General features: G+C 39.9%; 1 protein-coding gene across 1 annotated transcript; it reads left to right on the top strand.

Moving 5' to 3' along the window:
• Window positions 1–261: 261 nt before the first annotated feature.
• On the top strand, window positions 262–2035 carry LOC131314436 (adenylate-forming reductase 03009-like). The gene has a single exon (XM_058343059.1). It carries the CDS (start codon window positions 273–275, stop codon window positions 1914–1916), a length of 1644 nt encoding a protein of 547 aa, XP_058199042.1. The 5' UTR covers window positions 262–272; the 3' UTR covers window positions 1917–2035.
• Window positions 2036–18122: the final 16087 nt, after the last annotated feature.

Genomic DNA, 18122 nt, shown 5'->3' with positions numbered 1-18122 from the left:
ATTCTTTATCTAAATTGTTTTCTTCACCCCGTCAAAAACTAAATCAATACAATTTCTGTACACCCATAAATATATTGGATGGATACATGTCGTCCAATAAATAAAGAATGAAACTGTCCAAAAATTTAGTCAACAATACTATATATCCGCTGAAATAATGGACTTCTCTTGCATGTCACCAAGATCACAAGCCTCTCACAGGACAGGACTCACCCTGGCCTTCAAATACTATTTTCAGTCCTTGCTTTTGAGAGAGAGAAAAAAAACGACATATGGAAAACCTAGCAAACTTCAAAAAGTTCTCAAGCTTCAAATTTGCCACCCCAACCTCTCCCAAAGCCGCCCACCGAACCAGCGGAAGAACAAGAAACTGGTTTCAATGGGAGAGCCCCTCCATGATTCCTCGTTCTTTCCACGGGACTCAAAGTCCCTCGAGGGCGAGTCACGTTAGTAGCCATTTTTGTGATCTGGAGCTTGAGGGTGAAGACGATGAGGACTTTAGTCGCGGTACAAAGTGTATGGAAGATGGTCATATACAACAGGAACTGAATCAAGTTTCCATTTCGAAGCTTCCACTTGTTGAAAGCAAAGGCGAACAAGACCAGAAGCCAAAGGAGTCGAGGGACGCGAGATTATCGGTCATCCTGCTCGATCAAGGCCTTTTCACAGTCTATAAGCGACTCTTTGTAACTTGTTTGGCCTTAAACATCACCTTTTTGCTTCTCTCAGCAACCGGAAAGTTCCAATATGCGACTGACAAAGCTGCTCTTTTTTCCATTGGCAACATTCTTGCTCTGACCTTATGCCGGAGCGAGGCGTGTTTGAGGGTTGTTTTCTATATCACAGTGAAAGTTTTCGGCCGGTCGTGTGTCCCACTCCGCGTCAAGACTGCCATCACATCTCTCCTCCAGTCCCTTGGGGGGATCCACAGCGGGTGCGGTGTCTCCTCCATCGCCTGGCTCATTTACGCTTTAGGTCTCACTCTTAGAGACAGAGAAAACACTTCCACTGAGATCATTGCAGTTGCATCTACCATTCTCTTTCTCCTCTGTCTCTCTTCTCTGGCAGCATTCCCTTTAGTCCGTCACCTGCACCACAACATCTTTGAAAGGACCCACCGTTTTGCCGGGTGGACCGCTCTTGGTCTCCTTTGGGTCTTTATCCTCCTTACAATCTCTTATGATCCGAAAACCAAATCGTATAATGGCAACCTTTGTTCAAAACTTATCAAAAGTCAAGAATTTTGGTTGACTACAGTGATTACAGTATTCATAATCCTTCCATGGATCACAGTGAGACGAGTCAAGGTTAATGTCTCCGCTCCCTCCACCCACGCCTCGATCATCAAATTTGAAGGTGGTGTAAGACCTGGTATATTGGGTAGAATCAGCCCATCACCCTTTTCAGAATGGCACGCTTTCGGAATCATTTCAGATGGGAAGAAAGAGCACATGATGTTGGCTGGTGCGGTGGGTGATTTCACAAGGTCCTTGGTCTCGAACCCACCGAGTCACCTTTGGGTTAGAACTGTTCATTTTGCTGGACTTCCTTATCTAGCAAACTTGTACGATAGGGTTTTGGTGGTGGCTACTGGCTCGGGTATTTGCGTCTTTTTGTCGTTAATTTTGCAGCCTCGTGCGGCTAACATTTGCTTGCTTTGGGTGGCAAAAGGGATTGAGCAAAATTTTGGTAAAGAGATCAAAGAGTGGGTGAGTGGGCACCCGAAAGAAAAGGTGATTGTTCATGACACGGCGGTGCTCGGACGCCCCAACATCTCACAAATGACCGTGGATACTGCGAGAAATTGGGGAGCTGAGGCTGTGATCGTTACTAGTAATCCAGAAGGAAGTAGGGATGTTGTCAATGCATGCAAAGCTGCTGGAATTCCTGCCTTTGGCCCTATTTGGGACTCTTGAAATATAGAATATATTGGTTACTACTTCTTCGGTTAGAAAAAAAAATTTTTTGGGTGTCAGTTGTTATTGTGTCTTTGCTTTATGGAATCTATATGTTCCTCCATAGTAAAGGAGATAATCATTTCGCTACGTGATTTTAGTTTGAGACCAGTTAGAGTATACAATAATCAATATGTGAACCAGTAGCGGATGTAGGATTTACGCTAATCTAAAGGGGCCGAATCACTTGTATTAATTTCTACATTAATAGAAAAATATACTCCAGTTCATATATAGCTATAGTGTTTACAACGTTTTTTGACATTTATGTGAAAACACCGATTTTTGACATTTCTATGAAAAGCAAATGCTTGAGTGCAACATGGTGAGCAGGTTCAGGCTCATGGTCAACAAGAAAGTAAAAGTTAATCAAGTCCAAATGCAAAAAAAAATGAATGGTTGAGAAACCGGCCAATTGCAATGTAACAATGGTTTACCAGATTGACCGTACTCTATCATTCAGCAAAAACTCTCATCTTTCATAGTTGTCGAGATTTTTCAGGGTCTGATGCATTTTACAAACATATCCTCAAGGAATATCTAGGGAATATTCCTTACAATTCCTTGGTTTTTAAGTGTTATGAAGATAATATACACAATGATCAGGTCATGAATACCGCGTGACACTTAATGGAGCAAGTTCTAGTTGAAGATGGTTAATATATGAGATAAGCAAATTCAGGAAATAGGCCCTGAAAAGTAAGAAGCACTTAAGCTATAGATCGATTCAGAGGGCCATGTGGCATACATCACAAGGGAGTTTAGTTTGCAATAAACGTCTACAACCAAGTTGAGTTTGTAGAAATAAAAGGGAATAAATTTGGAGACGCAGAACACGTTTTGCATTTGCAGGCCCCAGCATGTCAGAGCAGTTGGAAGGGAATATTACTCGCTATTTACAACAGTTACAAGGAGATTATTGCTACATGGAGCTTGGGTTAGCTGTTTATGTCTGTCTGTCTTGTTATGATTTAATTTTGTGACTGTTGATGACCGATTGTATCAATCCATATGTCAGCCTTAATCTTTTGAAAATTAATGAGGCTGTTATTCATGGTGCTTCTGAAAATGTCAAATTCATCTTTTAAGCGATGGACGTGGTGCATGACGAATCCAAAATTAGTTGTAGTTGCATCATTCCCCCAGCCAGTAAGTTTTCTATTCGTCCTGAGGCAGGCAAGATCGTGCATTTGGTCAAGAATAATTCAAAGTGCAAACTGGCCTCTTGCCTGTTTGCTTCTTCATTTGGTTGGTAATTGTGCTTGTATGGTACTACCGTCTACGTCACATGAGTTATCTTCGACACAAACTTAATTACTGTAATAATTCTCTATCGAGTTAGATTTCGGCTCAATATCTTGGAAAGATATACTAGTATTAATTCTCTATCGAGCTAGATTTCGGCTCAATAACTTGGAAAGATATACTAGTATCATATACATTTTGCTTGTGAAAAATTGTAAGGTTCGTTGTTTAATTAATAGTAGCAAGTACTGAAAGAAAAAAGGGTAAAGTCCACTTTCACCTGCTCTGGTTATTGTCATGTACGGATACCCCCTTTATGGTTCAAAACTGACCACATAACCTACTTGTGGTTTTAAAAAATGTGCAGATAGACCCTCAGCCGTCATGTTTTCCATCCATATTAACGGAGATGTATCTCACACGCCTCTAGAATGTAATCTGAGTCGTTCATAATGTATTAAATAAAGAATAGAGTATCTCTGTAAAAAAAGTCATCTTGATCAGGTATCAATAACCTAGTGATCTACTAATTTTTAGTAAATTCAAATTTGAAATTTTAATTTCATAACGAAATCGATTTGACCATGAGTTTTTCATTTTTTGATTGACTTGAATATTGGCATAGATGTAGTACTCGTCAAAATTTATAATATCAACGGTTTAGATTCAATTTTTGGTATAGGGGATGATGTGATTAGATTTAAAAAAGAAGAAGAATCAAGGGACATGATAAGAGTATATCGGGCTTTTAATGTTATGTTCGTTAATATGGATGAAAAACACATTACAGCAGAGATTCTATCCGCACATTTTTAAAACCACAGGTAGATTATGTGGTATGTGTGTATGTGCGTGTCGATGCATCATACATTAGATATATGAATTTTCATAATTGTACATGCCCCGTAGTGAACTTCACTCGGCATTAATTCAATTGGTTGATACAGGAGTAGCAAAACTCCAACATTGCATTATGCGAACTATAGGTTTTCCCCATAACGATATTGAAGCGTCATAATGATTTGGTTGGTTGTTTACTTGCGAACGTATGTAGTAACTTTGATACACGTCGACATTGTTGAGGGGCAAAATCAATCTATTCATGCATTTTCCGTATTGCCGAAACTGCTTTCCCAGACTTTTATGATTTTTTCCTCTATCTTTTTTTGTTTACATTTTCGTTTTTTTTTTGGATCCTAGTATGGAGATATTTTGGGTATTTCAGCAGCATGTCGCAATTGGGGAAGGTGAGATTGACGAGAACTTCGTGTCGCTATCATTAATTGTTTCCATAAATTCTAGGAGTAACATTCAACCACTTCTTTGAAACGGATGACCACAACAGGGTAGTGAATGGTGTGGACATTTATGAGACGGTAGTGGTTGACGGAACCTTGGGTGCTTGCCCTTTCGTTGTACTTTGAATGCACCACACCGTTTGGGGAGGAGAAACAAGAAAGAGAAAGAAATAGGAGACAAAAACAAGAGAGTGTTGGGGTGAGAGGAGAGTGTGTGATTCAATCAGGGCTGTTCAATACACTTTTGGACGGCTAGGATGTGTTGCTTGGGTACCACATCAACTAGGAGACGTGATACCTATCCGGCACCCAAAATTTTCTCGCTAGCTAGGGGTTGGGATGGTGGCCCCCAATATTATTGATTTTGGGTCCGTGGCAACTTGGGCCAAGGCAAATGGACCAGCCATTTTAGGGGATTGATGGTCCCGGACTAGCACATCACTTTCTGGTCTCCTCCATATCTGTCTGGTTCAGAAAGTCTGTCCACGCAGACAAGATTTGTGCACATATTTTAATATGGGACCTATTACGGGTCCTATACAATTGACCTGAATTGTTTATTAAATTTAAAATATTTTTTAAAGGTACACGCAAAAAATCAGCTCAATCTGATATTTATAGATACTCGATTCAATGATCTAAGTTTTCATTGTTCTAAAATCTGAATGAAAAATTAGATGACTGGATTGACTGATAGAATTGAAGACTATTCTGGAGGTGGTACAGATGATTCAGAGTGACAATCATGCGCTCATGCCACCTGTTTCTCTTTTCATTTCCCGGAGGTGGACAAATAATTGGTGTGTACAGTTTATGGTGTACTGTTTATGATAATTTTCATGTACTAGTTGTATTATTGGTATGTACTGTTTTGTACTATTTGGATAAGTAGTAGTATTATTGGTCTGTTGTCTTGTAGTATAGATTATTACCAATACTACGTAAGGAATAAATGCTAGCAGAGAAAGTAAAGTGTCGTACTATTGACATGATGTAATTGGTGTATAATGATGTACGCTGTGAACAGTAAAGTAGTATTAGGGGCTGTTCGGGAATAAAAATGAGCCAAAAAAGCCACAGTATGTTAGGAGGCTTATTTTTGTCGGGAAAGCCAATAAGCCATGGGGATTTTTTGTCCGAACACCTCCTTATCAGTGTTCTGTGTAATGATGTAAGCTTCCTGTGTTGAATCATCTGGATTAAGCATATATAGATATCAAATTGAGCTAATTTTTTGAATTGGCCCTAGAAACCATGAAACAAAAAAAAAAAATTTACGTTTTATGAATGACTCGAATCGTTTGTGTAGGGCCTATGGTGGGTCCTACAACGAAATCTATGCGCAAATCATCTTTGTGTGGCAGCGTTCCTGTTTGGTTTGCCACTTAAGACGAAATAAAATTTTATGTCCCACCGTTGCTATCATCCATATGCCAATGGACATATAAGAAGATGGAATCCTAAGGACAACTTTCCTCAATTTTTCCAATCAAATCCTTTAATTTGATACACGTCGACATTGTTGAGGGGCAAAATCAATCTATTCACGCGTTTTTCTGCATTGCCGAAACTGTCTTCCCAAACTTTTATGATTTTTCCCTCCGTGTCTTTTTTCTTGTTTACATGTTCGTTTTTTTTTTTTTTGAATCCTAGCATAGGGATATTTTGGGTGTTTGTTGGGTTTTTGCCTATGAAAATAGCCCAATAGAATTTGGCCCAAGTTGATTTTATGCGGCCCAATTTGTATTTGGTGGAGTTATTTGAAAAGGAATATTCTACACACTAAAGCTTCCTTTGGAAGCTAAAAAAAAAGGGTTTTTGTCTCCTGGCAAGAAGTAGCCGAAGAGGTGTGTGAGAGAGAAGATAAAAAAGAAAAGAAACGAAACAGAGAGCGGAGAGAGAGTCGAAGATAAGAAAGAGAGAAAAGGGTTTGGTGTTGTGTGTGCTACTGTGAAACAGGGAAAAACGTGGAGTGCACTGTGTGTTTGTGTTTGTGACGGTGCTAAGGAAGAGATCAAGGCAACCACTTTCCTCTCTTTGTTCAAGCAATTTGCAGCAGCCTTTGTGTTCCTTTTGTGGGCTGATTTGTTTCGGTTGGTGCCCTCTGTTTCAGTTGTGTTGGAGAGTTTTGGGTAAGATTTTCCACTTTGATTGTAGGTTGTTGAATATGGTATTTGAGAGATTGTTGGATCTCTTTGTAAACCCTTTGTAAACCTTGGTGATAGTGGAAATTGTTTTCTCTCTCCCGTGGACGTATCCGAGTTTGAAAAACCACGTATATTGGTTGTTCTCATTGTGCCTTGTTTATTGCGTATTTAATTTTTGATTACGCTTCCGTTTGTGGGTCGGATTGATTTAGGGAAAATAATCCCAACAAAGTGGTATCAGAGCTAAAACTAAGGGAAAAATTAATACGCGAGTTATGGCAGTAGAAAGCACCGGGTTCGTGGTTGAGCTTTTCAATGGGCACAATGATTTTACTCTTTGGCAACAAAGGGCGAGGAATATTTTGGTGAGAAGGATTAGTGAAAGCACTTAAGCTGAAATCCGAAAAGTCGGAAGAAATGAAGGAAGATAAATGGGAGGAGATGAGAGAGCTTGCAAATAGCACCATTCAATTGTATCTTGGAAATAGCACTCTCCGAGAAGTTATCAATGAAACGAATCCGGCGGAACTTTGGGCAAAGTTTGAGAGTAGGTACAAGTCTAAATCTTTGACGAATAGGTTGTCGTTAAAGAAGCATTTGGATGAGTACAATCGGCTAATAACAAAGTTGGAAGCCATTGGCGCAAAGATTGAGGAGGAAGATAAGGCGATCATTTTGTTGGTTTCCTTGCCGATATCGTATGAGCATCTCCAGACTACATTGTTGTTTGGGAAAGACACTCTTGGACTTGATGAGGTTATTGCTACACTCCTATCCCATGAGTCGATGCGAAGGAGAGCGAGAGGATATCGAAGGATCGTGCCATGGTTGCATCTTCCGGTAGTCAAGCTAGAGGGCGGACGACCAAAAGGCGAAATGGGTCTAAGCCAAGGGGGCGCTCATCCTCGCGAGGTGGTGAGTTGCGGGGTGTTGACGAAAGAAAGTGCTACTTTTGTAATGAAGAAGGACATAGAATGAAATTTTGCCCAAAGCTTAAAGCCAAGATAGAACAAGAGAAAGGAAAATCCGAAGCGGTGGTAGTTGAGAGCTCCACCGAAAATGATGGTGATTTGCTTGCGGTGACTTCCAAAGGTACAAAGCATTTTGGTTGGGTTATAGATTCCAGATGTTCGTTTCATATGTGTTCAAATCGGAACTATTTTTGTTCGTATGAGGCTTGTAAGAAAAGTACCGTGAGGATGGCAAACAACACGGTGAACAAGGTTGTTGGCATGGGTTCGGTACGTTATCGTATGGCCGATGGAAGGTTTGTGACATTGACCGGAGTTCGACATGTTCCGGGTTTGAGGAAAAATTTGATTTCCTTAGGAATGTTGGACGCAAAAGGTTGTAGCTTTGCATCAGGGGATGGAGCTCTTGAGGTTTTCAAGAATGAGAAGGTGGTGTTGTGAGGCAAGATGGTGGGAAACTTGTACAAGCTTCAAGGTCGTGTTGAGAGGAGGCATACAAGTTTCGGACACCAAGCTAGCGGAAAAGAGAAGCGTCGAGTTACGCAAGTGTGGCGTGTAAAGGCGGAAGCAAATGAGTTGATATGTGTGGCGAGCAACACCGAAAAAGAAATGTCTCAAGTGATGAGTTTTGAAAGGGTTGACAAAGGAAAAACAAGTGCAAAGAAAAGAGTCACATTTGCAACCAATTTGGTTGCCGATGTCTTCAGATAGGCACCCGGATGGTGAGGCGCCCAAGTGAGGGGGTGCGAAGTTCCGAGAGAGGGTGTATTTCTCATGAGCAAAAGGGGGTGATTGTTGGGTTTTTGCCCATGAAAATAGCCCAATAGAGTTTGGCCCAAGTTGATTTTATGCGGCCCAATTTGTATTTGGTGGAGTTATTTGAAAAGGAATATTCTACACACTAAGCTTCCTTTGGAAGCTAAAAAAAAAGAGTTTTTGTCTCCTGGCAGGAAGTAGCCGAAGAGGTATGTGAGAGAGAAGATAAAAAAGAAAAGACAAGAAACAGAGAGCGGAGAGAGAGTCGAAGATAAGAAAGAGAGAAAAGGGTTTGGTGCTGTGTGTGCTACTGTGAAACAGGGAAAAACGTGGAGTGCACTGTGTGTTTGTGTTGTGACGGTGCTAAGGAAGAGATCAAGGCAACCACTTTCTTCTCTTTGTTCAAGCAATTTGCAGCAGCCTTTGTGTTCCTTTTGTGGGCTGATTTGTTTCGGTTGGTGCCCTCTGTTTCAGTTGTGTTGGAGAGTTTTGGGTAAGATCTTTCCACTTTGATTGTAGGTTGTTGAATAGGGTATTTGAGAGATTCTTGGATCTCTTTGTAAACCCTTTGTAAACCTTAGTGATAGTGGAAATTGTTTTCTCTCTCCCGTGGACGTACCCGAGTTTGGGGAACCACATATATTGGTTGTTCTCGTTGTGCCTTGTTTATTGCGTATTTAATTTTTATAATTCGATATTCACTTTTTGATATACGTACTTTACCTATCAATATTTGATCAATCTGATTTTTTGCATGGGTAATACTACTCTTCTAATTCTACAAGATAAATGATTTTAATTACTACAATGAACACACGATTGGACCCACACTAGGTGGTGGAAACTTGGGTTTTTCCACCTACGGTGGAAATAGTTTAATCTCTTCTTAACTAAATACGAGAGTTTATATATAATGTTCATGATTGTTGGGGATTTTTTGAAGAATAAAAGATTGTTTAAAAGTCACCATTTTTTTCCTTTTGATTAGTCAAGTGTTTGGGCCAATTTTTGCCAACCTTAACTAATCGTGGAGAGTCAATCACACCGTCCACTTACGAAAAATCCAATTAAAGCTAGATCAAAACTTTGTATGAACTAGCCCAAAAGAAATAATTCATAGCACCTAAGAGCTTTTTTTTACCACCACACAACCCCTTCGGATAAGTCTACAAATTATTTCATGATCGGATCACGGTAAAAAAAAACAACCTGAATTTGACCACACGGCCGGGCAGTAGAATGTTAAAATGGTATATAGGAGATGCTGTGGGTATCATCTAGGTCAAGTAAGAGCATCATTTAGAATATTGGTGGAAGGGGTCTACGTTTAAGATTCTAAGAAGTACTTGAAATGCATGCCTATTGGACCCTCGATCTAGACATGCATTGATCTACGCCGCTACGTAATCAAATACTACTACGAAGAAATGGCTCAAGATACTTATGTCACTATTAACCTAGAGAAAGTGAAAAAATATGCATGAAGTACCGATGCGCAATGAAAAATATGCATGGAGTATATCTTTGTCAAAGTTGGTCACGAGCATTTTGTACGGGACATCTTTAATCCCCTTTAATTTCCAGATGCATTTTGTTGCAAGTCACTATCGAAGGTGGGAAATAAGGAAACTAAATTTGTTGCGGTTGAAAAATGGATTGATGAGTAGGAGTTTGTTTGAGTCTGGGCTTTGAAAATAGTTACAAAGAAGAATGATCCGATCGAAAGGGCATCAGAGGTGGCATTCAAGCTATCGATGCCTCAGATGAGCGGAGATTGCAATTCAAGTTATTCAAGATGAAGAAAGCAAGAAACAAGATCAAAGCCATATCCAGAATTACAATTTACGGACGATAACCAATGTTATGTGCGAAAATTTTGATAAACTTAGATACTTTATACTTTTTGTTGGTCAGCAAAAAAGAAATTCTATTAACCTTTGAAAACAAATTATAAAGATTAAAGTGATCTAGCTAGGCACGAGACATCAAACCAGAGGAAGGACATACCAAACGAAAGGCAACTCCTCATTCCGACAATCACATGCCACGAGGAACCGTGCACAAGGGAAAGATAAAACAACCCAATGGTGGCAAGAAACCAACCAAGACTGAAACCCCAGCCAAAACAAACGACACCCACAGAAACACCTAAGCATCAATCATCCTGCTGATAGTGTGCGTACCCATGTGTGTTGCGTGTGTGTACCCTAGTGGCGTGCGTGTGTTTGTTGGGACATAATGGTGCATCTCATTCAGGGGTTCTTGGTGATAGTATGAGAAACTGTGAGAGAGACACATGCTGGGTACTTACTTCTGGGTCGGGAAATTCAAGTGTGTGGGGCGGTAAGTGAAAATACTGGGTATTTGGACAGGAATTTCAGAGTGTGGGCTGGGTGGTGAGTGAAAATTCTGCAGTTCTTTGGGCAGGAAATTCAGAGTGTGTGTGGGGTGGTAAGCGAAAATTCTGATCATACATGAATTCATACTGAAGATTTACGAAGCTTGATGATGCGGATTACGTCTTCTCCGACTGGATTTTGCAGGGCTTCAAATTGCAACTGCAAGGGATTTCTTCTACCTGTTGAAATTTTGTTATGCTGCTTCTGTTTTGCAAGAGAATATAGCATCACAACGCACAAGTAGCATCCCAACGACATTCATCTACTACTCAGCCCACAAGTCGATAAGGAATCAACTAAAGATCAAAATACAAAGGAAAAAGGGGCGACAGAACACCCCCATATGTAGTTCCAAAACCCCGTCAAGAAACAGCCCTAAATGCATATGGATCAGCGCATTTTGTCATTTTTTTTTTTTGCTCGGCAAACGAAATTTATTAAAAACTCAAAGGGGTACATCGAGGGGAGAAAACAAAGACAAACAAACAACGCAAGACCATCCAACAGAAAGTTGGACAGTTACAAAGCCTAAAGAAAAGAACTACAATTTGAGCTTTCGGATACCATCCAAAAACAGCCTAAAGTCCTCCACCGAGTAAAACTTAATCTCTAACTTGGGCTTCATCCACATTGCTACTATGGTTTTAACAATCTCCCCCACCTCCTCGACACTAGTTGTAGCGTTGTTGAACACGTAGTCATTCCGAACTAACCACAAGGACCAGAGTGTAGCATAAAAAGAAGCTTCCCATAACTTTTTCTCCACATTTCCAAACCTGCTGTCGAACCACCATAAAGTTAGGTCTGCCAAGGATGAAGGGCATACCCACACAACATGCCACCAGTCGAGAATCAATGACCAAATACTCCAAGAAAACTGACAGTGTAGAAACAAATGATTGGGGGTTTCTAAATGCAAGGAACACAGAGGGCATGATAACGGCTGATCCTCCTGGATCAAATTCCTTCTTGATAACGTTGATCTAGTGGCTACCTTTTCTTGAACTGCCAACCACGAGAAGATTTCCACCTTAGGAGGGCAAAGATTCTTCCAAATAGAGCCCAAAGTCATGACCTCCCCAGTTTTGATTGAGTAGTGCCACTGCCTAATTTTATTAGTAGCAACCAGTGGTAACCAAACAGATCCAGTGGCAACAACTGATCAAAAGAGTCCATGATCGAATCACCAATTCATCTTGGGGGCAAAGTTCTTTTCCTCATGCTTGAACCTTCCAAGTTTTGATTGAGTGTTACTGCCCAGATTGAGTAGCAACGGCCAGAGACAGCAGCATTTCCTTTATTAATTTGATCAAAGTAGCATCCAAAAGTGTTCCCGAAGTTATTCCATCAGCAGACCTTCCAATGGCAAAGATGTAGTCTCCCCCTTTGACAGTAATGGCCAACATAGCAGTGGCCAAATTTGGAAAGGGGAAGCAAATTCAGTCAGCAACCAGCATAAGCATCTTTGTCTCTGTTTCGATCTACCCGCCGGTGGTTCCTGGGCCACCGGTGTCTTCTACCTAACGGCGTGGCTGATCTGATGGAGGCTTGAAGTTTGGCCGGCGTTGGCCTCCCACCGAGCTCAATGCTGGGTGGCTCGGTTTCGCCTAACATACAGCTGGGTTGAGTGCTCGTGGAAAATCTGTGGTATGCTTCATCGGTTGTTTTCTCCGGTGGTGTTGGCAGGTGGAGCCTGGTTGTTTCAGGAGTTGGTGGCCTGGTGGTGTTGGTGGTGGTCTGTTCTGGTGTGGGTAGTGGTGGTGGATGGTTGGTAGTTTTTGAAATTGTATTGTATATTAGGGTTAGGTTTTGGGTTTTTTTGGGCTGAATCTAGCCCACTTGCTATGGTTTTGTGTTTTATTGTTTAATCTAGGCATTTTTAGGCCCTCAAGGTTTCGGGCTTTGTCCATTAGGTGTGTATGAGCTTTAGTCCCATCTGGCTATATTTTCAACTTTTTGTTGGAATCCCATTCCCCTCTCTCCAATAATAATAAAGTTATTTTGCCGATAAAAAAAAAACATCGAAGGCATGTAATTAAGCCCCATTATATGCCCCATACATTTGGGATAAGTACTTCTTAAGGTGTAAATGTAACAAACCATGTACCAAAAAAAAAAAGAAAAAAGAAAATATAACAAACCAATCTTCAACATTAACATACGAACACGAGCTCAAATTCAAGTGAATTAGTTCGTTTAGCGGCCCTAGGCACAACACTAGTCATGTTTTTCAGAACATATAGATTGGTCGAACCATGTTTAGTTGGTACAAAAGCTTTATTATGCACAGAGAAGTAATTTTAAAAATTAAAACTTGAAAGTGTAAATGAATTAGTTCATATTAATTCACAATGGTGGAAAATATGAGATAAACAAAGTAAACAAACAAAAACTACAAATCTCATATTCACGAAAAATATGATCGTTTTGATTATCCATCATATTCTGAAAAATATGTTTCATGTTAATTTTGCAGAAATAATCAATAAAAATATGGATTATTTTGAAATTGTTCATATTCAAATTAAAACTTAGTAGGTAAAATAATACGTGGAGCGTAATAAATAGTTGGTAATAAATGAGAGAGTTAAGAATTTTGGAGAGAGAATGAGCAAGAAATAATTAATTAATTAATAAGGGCATAATAGGCTATTTAACCAAATTCACGGTGAGAAGATAATTATTTAAACCCACTAGGATGAATGCATAATTAATTTGCCCAAACAGGATAACGATCTCATTTCTTCTTGTTTTCTTTTCCAATTTTTATCTTTTAAATTGATTTAAGAATAATTTATTTCAATTATTCTTTATATAAACTATTTTTTTTACCCGTCAAAAAATAAATCAATACAATTTCTGTAAACCCATAAATATATCGAATGGATATATATATCGTCGTTCAATAAATAGAAAATTATCTACGAAACTGTCCAAAAATGTGGGCAACGAAAAAAAATTTCAATGCCGAACGGGTACCACGTGGTACTTGCTCGGTGCATCCGAGCCGTCTATTATGTTTTTGGACGGCTCAGATTTAAAGAGAGAAAATGGAGAGAGAGTATTGGGGTGAGAGAAGAGAGTATTTTAATCCGAACCGTTCAAAAGTATAATGGATGGCCCGAATGTGCCGAGCGGGTATCACGTGGAATATACTTATCCGACTCTGAAAATTTTCTGTGGTCAACAATACTATACATCCGTTGAAATATCCGCATGGTGGGAGATTGGGCTTATAAAGAATGGACTTCGCTTGTCACTTAAGATCACAAGCCTCTCACAGGACTCACCCTTCAAATACTATTTTCAGTCTTTGCTTTTGAGAGAGGAAAAGCGACATATGGACAAGTTCTCAAGCTTCAAATTTGCCACCCCAACCTCTCCCAAAGCAGCCCCCCGAACCAGCGCAAGAACATGAAACTGGTTTCAATGGGGGAGCCCCTCCATGATTCCCCCATCTTTCCACGGGACTCAAAGTCCCTCGAGGGCGAGTCGCGTTAGTAGCCATTTCTGTGATCTAGAGCCTGAGGGTGAAGACGATGAGGACTTTAGTCGCAATATAAAGTGTATGGAAGATGGTCATATACAAGAGGAACTGAATCAAGTTTCAGTTTCGAAGCTTCCACTTGTTGAAAGCAAAGGCGAACGAAACCAGAAGCCAAATATACAAAGGAGTCGAGAGACGCGAGATTATCGATCATCCTGCTCGATCAAGGCCTTTTCACTGTCTAAAAACTTAAGCTGTTAGAGAGAGTGACAACTTTATTATTTATTCCTTCAACACGCCCCCTCACGTGTAGCCAGACTCTTCTCCATTAGTGGGCTAAACACGTGTAAATATTTTAATATTAGGTAGTTGGTGAGATTCGAACAAAGGATCTATTACCTGCTCTGATGCACTGTTAGAAATTAGAATTGAGAAAATATGAATGAATTCTCATTAATCAAAAGGTAATACCGATGCAATGATTATATACATGTCGGAATCTACACTTAAGGAAATAAAATAAAATAAAATCTGCTACGGAATCAATCAAAATTATTCTGTTATCAAATCCTTTATTTATGTTCATATTTTCTCAGATACACTCCAATATGAAAAAAGCCAAACGGCATGCACAAACCTTTTTGCTACCCTAGCTAATGACATATTGTATGAGAAGAATGTTGATGCAAAATTGCTAGAATTTTGTTATAGTTATTGAGTCAGATGTGTCAATGATATGAAGAGTACTTCCGAACGTGTTTTTTCTCTTGGCTCGGATGTTTTCTCATGGGCATCTAGGAAGCAACAAACCGTGGTACAATCTACCGCCGAGGCCAAGTATGTGTGGGCATCATTGGCACCAAACACATTGCCATTAAGCATTACTTTATTCGAGAGGTCGTGGAAGATGAAGAGATTCAACTCAAGTATTATGCGTGCAACCGAAGACAAGTGGCGGGCATCTTCACCAAAACTCTTTCAAATGAAAAGTTTCAATACTTTGGAGAAATGTTGGGTGTTACAACAAGGCATTAAGGGGGAATTAATGTTAAACTATGAGTAATACCTTATTTTCTTTTTTTGTAATTGGACCAAGTTTTGTGTTTGTAGTTGGGCCAAGTTTTTTAATTGGGCCCAAATGTTGAAAGTTAAAGCCCAAGTCCCTGTTTTGTTTAAAGTCTACAATTTGCTCTATGTGAGAGTTTGAATGAGATTAATCAAAGAAATCAAAGAACTACTCCTCTTTCCTCCCTGTTTCCTGCGGCTGTAGCGACTGCCCTTTGAGCAGTCCATTTGTGCTCCATTCTCTTGCTTCTCTTCCTCTAAAATCAACAATACTAATTTTTAGGGAAAAGCCAACAGGCTTAAGCATTTTGGACGGATTTTGAGACGGGTACTCTTGGTCTTTTGTTTCTAGTTGGTTTCTTGCCAACTTGGCTATTTTTCCTTCCAATACCTGGGTGGCTTGTATCGGGCTGGCTCGTCCTTGGTCCATTTAATCTTTGTTTTATTAATTTGAAGATTAATAAAAAGAAAAGTTTGATGTTCAAAAAGAAAAGAAAACCAAAAAATATATACAAAACGGAGTTTACTCGATAGAAACCTTAATGGAAAAATTAGCCATAAGGATGGTAAAATAGTTTTCATTTAGGAGAAGGACGCCAGCAAAATAATTTTCAATATAGATCCTTCAACTTTTTGAGTTCTTTAACCATAAAGCCAAAACATGTTTAGGCATTTTTATAGGATTTTAGGATGCACTTTTCTATTATAGAGTTTTAGTGGTTCAGGCAATTTCATAGGATACCCTAGGGGTTTAGACACTTTCATATATAGGGTGCCCTAGGATTTTAGACACTTTCATAGGGTACCTTATGGTTTTAGGTACTTTCATGGGATATCCTAGGATTTTAGGCACTTTCCTAGGCACATTTGTCATTATGTTTGATTGCAAAAGGTGCTTGTCCTTAAGCTCAAAAAATGTGAATATGAGGGATTTTTTACCACCATCCGGATGCAATTTATCAGGCTTGCAAAACAGACCGGCTGCACATATGACCTGTCCACACGGAAAATACTCATTACAGACCCCAACTTTGCAGACTTGGCCCGACTTCATCCAAAGTCAGAGTCATCCTATTCTTGAACCGGAAGCACTATGAGCCTATTTTCAAACCCAAGTGGTACTACTACATAAATAGCTAGCCTTTCTAATTTGAGAGGAATGGCTTTTTACGCTCTAGCATGTCAGATTTGCTCTTTCGTTATAATTCAAATCACGGCACATTTCGTTATAGCCTTTCTAATTTGAGAGAAATGGCTTTTTACTCTCTAGCATGTCAGATTTGCTCTTTCATTATAATTCAGATCACGGCACATTTTACATCGTTGGATATGTATTGCAAGGTACTAGAAGCAAATGGAAACCAATATTGAAAATAATGGAGCCTTTGATGTGAAATCATGGCAGCCAGTCGAACATCCCTTCAAAGTTATTTGCGGTTACTTTCAATTTGTTTAATAGTCAGCCTTACTTGAATGGATCAAATTTAGATTATCTAAAGGCTATCCATCGATGTGGCGTCGCTCCAAAAAAAAGTCTTTTGTAATTAATTTTAGGGTAAAATACCGATTACCTCCTCAAGGTTTGGATGTTTGGCAGATAACCTCCCTCATTAACTAATGACCACGTAACCCCCCTATGGTTTTGGAGTAAACTGCAACCGTTAGGTTTTCCGTCCAAACTAATAGAAGGTGTAACACACACCCGTGAAACCCTAGCTAACGATGCCGTCCATCACGGCGGTCGTTGCCCATCTTCTCCCGTTGTCCTCTCTCCTCTCCTCTCTCCGAAGCCTTCCAATCTCACATCTTTTGCCTCCGTTGTTGGGCTTTCTTTTGTCGCCGGGTCTGTTCACTGATCGCCGTCTTGCTTGCTTCGCGATCTCGATCGCCGGGTACTGTAACCGACTAGTTGCAAAGGATGTCGCCGACGCCGGAGAGGTCATTATCAATGATCGCGGACATCAACTACGGCAAGCAACGTGAAGAAGGCCTTGGGGTTGAAGAAATCGTCGTCGTCGAAAAAGGGTCAATGATAAGCACCCGATAATGCAATATAGGGTGCTCTAGTTATCTAGTTTTAGTTCAATTTAATCGTTAATTAGTTATTTTCAATTGCTTTGCTCATAAAGTAGTTTAGTTTGTGTTGTAGGAATTTTCCTATTAACAGGAGTTTTTACGATATAAGACATTCAAAGACCCGAAGGTGACCCGTCGGCTCGAGAAGGGCAAGCCAAGGAGCAAGAACCAAGTACTGAAAGATAAGCTCTCGGCATCGGTAGGAATTGACAAGTTCAATCGGTACCGAACTACTCAATAGCCAGCTCACGCAGCCTCGGCATCGGTAGAACCTAAAGCTTTCAATCAGTAGCGAGCATCCCAGCGATTTCCATTACCAACCTCGGCATCGATAGGAGTTCATTTATTCCATCGGTACCGAGCTCCTTTCAACAGCAGCTTAAGGCCTTCGCAATCGATACCGAGGACCTCAGAGATGGATTTTTGGATCTTCTGGAGAATATTCCGTGTGTGAATGGGACCGATATAAAAACCCGTGATGTCATTGTACAAACAAGTAGATAGATTTAGTTGCATCATTTTTAGATCTAGATCTAGATTTTGAATTGTTCTTCATTTCCAGCACTTCATATTTAATTTTCTGCCTTAATTAGTTTAGTTTTGCTATTGTTATCTTTATTAAAGTTGTAGCCGCTACTCCGATCTATCGTTTAATCTAATTTTCTTCTAGTGTTGTTATTTCAATTATGCTAAGTAGATTTTTGCTTGCTCTTATCTTCATAG

This window comes from Rhododendron vialii, chromosome 13a, assembly GCF_030253575.1.
Source record: "Rhododendron vialii isolate Sample 1 chromosome 13a, ASM3025357v1".
Taxonomy (NCBI): domain Eukaryota; kingdom Viridiplantae; phylum Streptophyta; class Magnoliopsida; order Ericales; family Ericaceae; genus Rhododendron; species Rhododendron vialii.
The sequence above is the reverse complement of the archived record's forward strand: the minus strand, read 5'-3'. Positions and strand labels throughout refer to the sequence as shown.